The sequence below is a fragment of the Marmota monax genome, unplaced genomic scaffold, assembly GCF_021218885.2.
Source record: "Marmota monax isolate L192 unplaced genomic scaffold, Marmota_monax_Labrador192_F-V1.1 WCK01_AAM20220418_F8-fsc01049, whole genome shotgun sequence".
Lineage (NCBI taxonomy): Eukaryota > Metazoa > Chordata > Mammalia > Rodentia > Sciuridae > Marmota > Marmota monax.
In genome coordinates this window covers 91,546-98,354 of record NW_026693479.1, presented here as the reverse complement: position 1 = coordinate 98,354, position 6,809 = coordinate 91,546, and the positions used below count along the sequence as shown (strand labels likewise).

Below are 6,809 nucleotides of genomic sequence, written 5' to 3'. Positions count from 1 at the left end.
CCCCCAAAGCTCGTGTGTGAGACAATGCAAGAAGGTTTAGTTCCACCATGCGATCAGCGCACTGGTTTCATTAAAGAGGTTCTTGGCATAAAAGTTAGCTAGTGAGATCGAAATAAAACACACAGACTCAGTTACCTTTTTCTATGACCAGGTCTGAGATGGCTCTCCCTCTGAACTCACACCTCGAACCACCCGATAGGGCAGCAGGGATTACTCAGGGCTAGCAGGAGAGAGAGAGAGAGAGAGCATGCCAGGGAGTAGCCTTTTATTGGGGAACAAGAAATTCAGGGGAGAATTCCATCCAATGAAGGTTGAGGGGGGCAGCACTCCAAGGTCAGGGTCAGTGATTGGCCCCAGGGTCAGTGGTCAAGTTACACCCCCACATGGACAGGCTCTTGCACCAGGAGAGGGTCGGGAAAGCTCCGACATAGTTTAGCCAGAGTGCCTCAGACCCAAACCGGGAGTTGCCCAGTCACATGTGAGAATGGCTCCCCACATATTCCCCCTTTTCTTTTCTTAAAAAAGAGGCAGTGGTTCACTCTTTGGAGTTTCTGTATTCATGTTCCAAAGACTCGCCATCTTATAATTACAACACAAAAGAGAATTAACAGCAAAGAGAATAATCCAATAATGTACCAGGCCGAGTGTTTAAGAATATTTCCAGGGTTGAATCCATTCAACTCCTTCAATATTTGGTTAACCAAAGAAGAAGGATCCGAAAAATCAGCTCTATTATTTTGAATGTCTTGGATATGGTGATGAAGTTCTAGAATATCCAAGCTATTATTACTATTTTGCCAAATACCTAACAAATGATTTTTAACCTTCTCCCAATCCCAGAGAGAAGCGTTGTACTTGGCAGCTGTAACACACACATATTTATAATTTGCATGGCATTTAAGCCCTCTTTAAACTTTAAGGCTGAAAGTTCATTATCTATGTCTAAAACAGTCGCCTCTAAGGCATTTAATTTAGGCTCAATCCTTTCATCAATATTTACTTGATTACGCAGAGCCTTGGAAGTATTTTGAGCTAAATTATTAAGAAATTTTGCATGCTGAATATTATGAGACAATGTCAGAGATGCAGAGACAGTGGAGGCAATAAAAGAGACTAGCGCCAAAACACCAACAATTATAATTCCAATATCACATTTAGGTCTTGCTAGCTGGGCATGAATTTGCTGCAAGACTTGTAAACCAGTATCAGCATACCATGGCTCTGAAATATTAGCAGGTAATAAAACAAAAGAGGGCTGATGAAGTATCAGCACTCCTTTTCCTTCATTATACCTAGTAATACAATTGGTTAGGTTACATTTGTTACAAGTAACAATATATCTGTCATCTATCCATTTAACTTTTACATTTCCAATAATTAAAACATAAGGAGACTGGACACAGGATCGTAAGCCATAGCAAGATCCCTCCTTACAGTTCTTGCCAACAAATTTTGGTAAAGGCTTCTCTGTAAAATGTAAGAATTCTGAGGCAGCAATTAAGCGCCAAATATCCTTTTGAATACCACCTTCACTATAAGTCAAAATATTACTAACAAATCCTGCAGGCGTCATAGCAGAATTTTTTCGTAATTGTCTCTTATCAATTTTTGGAGACCAGTCTAAAATATACCCACTATCTTTAGACACCTTATGTTGTACCTTATGTTTAGACACCTTATTTACACAATCCATCCATCTAGGAAAGGTGCCAATCTCAATTGTAGAACTATTTGGACAGTGGGGTATCCGTGGAGGTTTTGCAGAAATGACTGGCTTGTTATGGGAAAGTCCCATCTTAATTACTGATCTAGTATAAGGTTTTAAGTCTCCATAAATAGAATTATTTGTCAGTCTAGGTCTACCAATCACTGTCTTTTCCTCTAATGATACTTTCAGATAGCCAGCATGTTTATCGTGGGACCAACACAAAGGTAATTGGGCACTGTAGCCAGAATAATTAAATCTAGTCACATGATTGGGAGTAATATGAGTATCTGTAAATCCTCCCATCATGAATGAGTCATTAGTAAATACTAGAATAGATTCTCCAGTCCACACAGCTGGGTGTACCAGGGGTGGATCTGGGAAATATGTCCAGTAAGTGTCTATTTGATCCCCCTTTACCTGACAGCCCAGCAGGGCAATTACTGTTGCTACCATCATCACTGGGGTCCTGTTCTTTCCTAGGAGTCGAAGTATTCGGGAAGCCTGTGTTGTTAGCTTCTTCACGTCTTCCCATGAAATCAGATTTTCGGCTGGGTCAATCTGGTCTTTCTTCATCTTTTTCCAATATCTCTTCCTTTTGGATAGGGGCTCCTCCGGGTCTATCTTCAGTCACTTGAATCTGGGTTCTATCTCTTCCATGTCTGATCGCGCGTTCAGGCACCCAAATAGGACGAAAAGCACTTTCTGGAAAGATACAAGCATGACCTCTGCCCCACATAAGCACTGGGTCTGGGCCTTTCCATTGACTGGTCTGTAAATCTTTCCACAAAACTCTGCCTAAAGGGCCTGTTACTGAGGGAGACATTTGCCTCTCAGCAGCAGTGTGACCTTCTGTGTCACAGTTTAAAAAATTTAAAATGAACAAAGCATGATTGGGGCTATTTTGGGGAGTCATAATCCTATTCCCCCCTTTAACTTTTGTAATTGAAGCTTAATAGATAAATGAGCTCGTTCCACAATGGTTTGACCTTGGGGGTTATAAGGAATTCCTGTTTTATGATTAATTTGAAACTCTTGGCAAAATTGTTGAAAAGAAGAGCTTATGTAAGCTGGAGCATTATCTGTTTTAATCTGCATAGGGCACCCTAACACAGAAAAAGCTGCTAGGCAATGAGAAATTACATGTTGAGTATTTTCCTTAGTACGTGCTGTGGCAAAAATAAATCTGGAATAAGTGTCCACTATGACATGCACATAACATTGTTTACCAAATTGAGGAATATGAGTTACATCCATTTGCCATATTTGATTTGGTTTTAATCCACGGGGATTTACCCCTGATGGTGGAGATGGAGTGTGAATAACACACTTAGGGCATTGGCTTACAATTTGACGAGCTTGTTTTCTGGTAATATTAATTTTTTTACGTAAGCTAGAAGCATTTTGATGATGCAAGGAATGGGAAACTTGTTGACAGTTATATGAAGACATCTGTTGACAAATTTACTAATTTATCAATTTTGTCATTACCTGAAACTAAAGGTCCTGGAAGATTAGTATGAGCTCGTATGTGTCCTATGAAACATGGGTATTTTCGCATTAGCACTGCCTTCGGTAAATTATGAAATAATTTAAATAACTCTTGTGATGAAGTATACCCAATAACTGAAGTTTCAATATTTTTGGTAACTCCGACTGCATATAAGCTGTCAGAATAAATATTAATAGGCTCATTTGAAAAGTAATTTAAGGCACAAATCAGAGCTTGAAGCTCTGTTCCTTGGGCAGAAGTATAACAAGTTTGCATTACCTCTGTGTGAACACAACTATAAAAACCTGCTTTACCTGAGCTTGAACCATCAGTGAACACCGATAAAGCTTCATCTATAGGATGTGCACGTACAATCTTTGGAAAAATAAGTGATGTTAATGATGCAAATTGGATAATCTTATCATGAGGGTAATGGCTATCTATCTGTCCAGGAAAATCAGCAAAAGCTATCTGCCATAAGCTAGAAGTTTGAAAAAGCCAATTAGTCTGTTGAACAGAAAATGGAATAATTATGATATCAGGCTCAGATCCAATTAATTGTAAAATCCTAGTTCTGCCTTTAATTACTAATTGAGCTATGGAATCATGAAAAGGAATTAATGTTTTTTGAGGGGAGTAGGATAAATAAATCCACTCAATAACTCCTAATCTTTGCCATATGGCTCCTGTTGGGGTATGCTCAGTTGGAAATATTAATAAATACACTATTTCTTTAGGATCAACTCTAGTAAGCTGTGCATTTTTAATTGTATGTTCAACTCTCTTTAAAGCTGTTTTAGCTTTTAAGGTTAGCTGACGTGGAGAGGTTGGAGAAGGATTTCCTTGTAATATCTGAAATAAAGGACTTATCTCAGAAGTAGTTAGTTTTAAGGATGGCCCCAGCCAATTAATATCTCTTAAAAGCCTTGAAAATTATTAGGGGTTTGTATGGAAACTGTTTGTTCCGCTCCGGTAAAATTAAAGATGGCGGCCCCCATGGTTGGCGCGATGACGTCACATTGCACGACCATCACCTACTTCCTCATTCTTGGCCTGGGGGGAGGGCCGACAAGAAGTTTGTGTTCCGGCCAGGTGGAAATGAAGACAAGAAAGCGGGCTCATCCACGCCATCTTGATCTGCCACGTGGGGTAGAGTCCTGTAATATCTATTATCATCAGTAGATGGAGCCCTGAACTTAAAATTGCGCTTGCGACATTCGCTCGCAAAATGGTTATTTTTCCCGCAAACATAGCATCTCCCGCGGGGCTTTCGTACTAATTCTTGCGGCTTTAACATTTCTTTCAGTGCCGCAGCTATGGCTACTGTCTGCAAATGGGTAGAGTCTATCTCAGAACATAAGCGGATAAACTCAGAAACTGTCCCCTTTTTACGGTGCGGCCTAAGAACGTCCTGACAATACTTATTCGCATTTTCAAATGCCAATTGTTTAACAATAAACTCACACACACCCGGGTCCCCAATCAACCTGTTTTCGGTCTGGTACAATCGGGCTACAAAATCTGAGTACGGCTCACTCACACCTTGCCTGATTTTGGTAAGAACTAAATTGGATTGGTTTTTTGAGACTATCTGCTTCCAGGCATGTTTCGCACAATCAGTTATTTGATCGTATATTACAAATTCATAATTTAACTGTCTTTCTAAATCAGCAAATTCACCTGTTCCTAAAAACATTTCTACTGGAGTTTGTAAATTCTGTCTTCTATTTCTTTCTGCCTGTTCAGTACAAAAATCAGTCCAATAAGAACGCCAAAGTAAGAAATCTCCTCCACTCAAACAAGATCTAGCTAACGAAATCCAATCACTAGGCGGGAGGGGCTGCGAGCAAATATTATCTATCAGGCTCTGTACAAAAGGCGTATTCGGACCATACATCTCGCATGCACTTTTTTTGTTCCTTAATGGTTTTAAATGGGATTACAGCATGAACTCTAACTCTCTGATCTTGCTCATTAACTTGCTCAAAAACTGGAAAAAGTTGAAAACCGCTAATATCTTCCCGGCTTCCTGTGCTTTCTTAATACCTCGCTGGAACGGGGTAAGAAAAGTCATTGTTAATTCAGAGTACCTGTTAAATTTTGTCCTTTTAGCAGGTAATGGCCGTATTCGAATAGCCTGTGCAGGCGGTGTTAAACGCAGCCTGTTAAAATTTCTCTGTAAGTCCTGAATATCAACGTCTGATTCTTCTCCCTCGGACTGTGAGTCATGGATAGAATCTGCGCTGTCACCATTTTGAAATTGGGCTTCTAAGCCACGCAGTGGAGAAGAACTCTGTGCCTCTCTAAGAATCTCTTCCAGATTTTCCTCTTCTATCTCTTCCGGAGGACCTTCTAGGACTGTGGAGGTTTCTTCTCTATGACCTTCCTCTCTATAATTTCCCTGAGGGCTAGCCTGATCATGCAAGTTTAAAGTCACATTGCTAACTTTTGGTTTAGCCCCTAGAGCCTTTGTTTTTAAATGGCTCAAGGGAAAGGAAATTAACTTAGCCTCAGGCGGATTTTCCATTTGAATAGACCTAATAGCTCTCTGAATGCCTTTTAATAGATCTTCAGGGGGCCATGAACTCTGGCCCATATATTCAAAAGACAAATTTCCAGAGCATCCAAGTTTTTTGAATACTATCTATGCCTCCAGGTAATTCATTAGAAAGACAAACTTTTTGTAACTTTCTTCCTAGTTTCTCCCAAGTAAGTAAATTTAGGGACTCTTATTCACAAAACCAAGGGCAAAATTCGCCTACAATCTTTAAGAATTGTATTAACTGAGTTTTCTTTATCTGTTTTCCTTTCTGATTAATTATAGTGTCTAAAATAGTCAGATACATTTCCTTATCCGTAGAAGTTAATTTCCCAGTTTAATTAATTTAACGTCTCTTTCCTTCAATATTTCCAGGTACTTTTGTGACCCAAAATTGTCACCAATTCCTTTATCTTTATCTTTGTAGCATACTCCCACTCAATCTAGCTAATCTAGAATGCCCCCCTCGTGGGTGCCAAATTCCACCATGCGACCAGCGCACTGGTTTCATTAAAGAGGTTCTTGGCATAAAAGTTAGCTAGTGAGATCGAAATAAAACACACAGTCTCAGTTACCTTTTTCTATGACCAGGTCCGAGACGGCTCTCCCTCTGAACTCATACCTCGAACCACCCAGTAGGGCGGCAGGGATTACTCAGGGCTAGCAGGAGAGGGAGAGAGAGAGCAAGCCAGGGAGTAGCCTTTTATTGGGGAACACGAAATTCAGGGGAGAATTCCATCCAATGAAGGTTGAGGGGGCAGCACTCCAAGGTCAGGGTCAGTGGTCAAGTCACACCCCACACGGATAGGCTCTCTTGCACCAGGAGAGGGTCGGGAAACCTCCGACACTGTTTAGCCAGAGTGCCTCAGACCCAAACCAGGAGTTGCCCAGTCACGTGTGAGAATGGCTCCCCACAGTTTAGAGGTGAAATGATTGGGTTATGAGAACTTTAATCAAGTCAGTGATTAATCTCCTGATTAGGGATTAACCAGGTGGTAACTGTAGGCAGGTAGAGTGTGGCTGGAGGAGCTGGGTTCCTAGGTGCATGGCTTTTGGGTTTATATTTGTCCTTG

General features: G+C 40.6%; 1 protein-coding gene across 2 annotated transcripts; it reads right to left on the bottom strand.

The window, feature by feature from the left end:
- Window positions 1-248: 248 nt before the first annotated feature.
- On the bottom strand, window positions 249-6,404 carry LOC131424685 (endogenous retrovirus group K member 19 Env polyprotein-like). 2 transcript variants are annotated; one of them, XM_058583645.1, is made up of 2 exons: window positions 6,312-6,404; window positions 249-2,410 (listed from the first exon to the last, which is right to left on the bottom strand). In XM_058583645.1, exon 2 carries the CDS (start codon window positions 2,279-2,281, stop codon window positions 806-808), a length of 1,476 nt encoding a protein of 491 aa, XP_058439628.1. In that variant the 5' UTR covers window positions 2,282-2,410; window positions 6,312-6,404; the 3' UTR covers window positions 249-805. The 2 variants fall into 2 exon arrangements, with proteins under 2 accessions (XP_058439628.1, XP_058439627.1); XM_058583644.1 differs by lacking the exon at window positions 6,312-6,404 and adding an exon at window positions 5,288-5,796.
- Between the last annotated feature and the right edge of the window lie 405 nt (window positions 6,405-6,809).

What these genes read in the sequence shown, in the direction of transcription:
- LOC131424685 (XM_058583645.1), bottom strand. Translation starts at nt 2,281, where the DNA reads ATGAAGAAAGACCAGATTGACCCAGCCGAAAATCTGATTTCATGGGAA.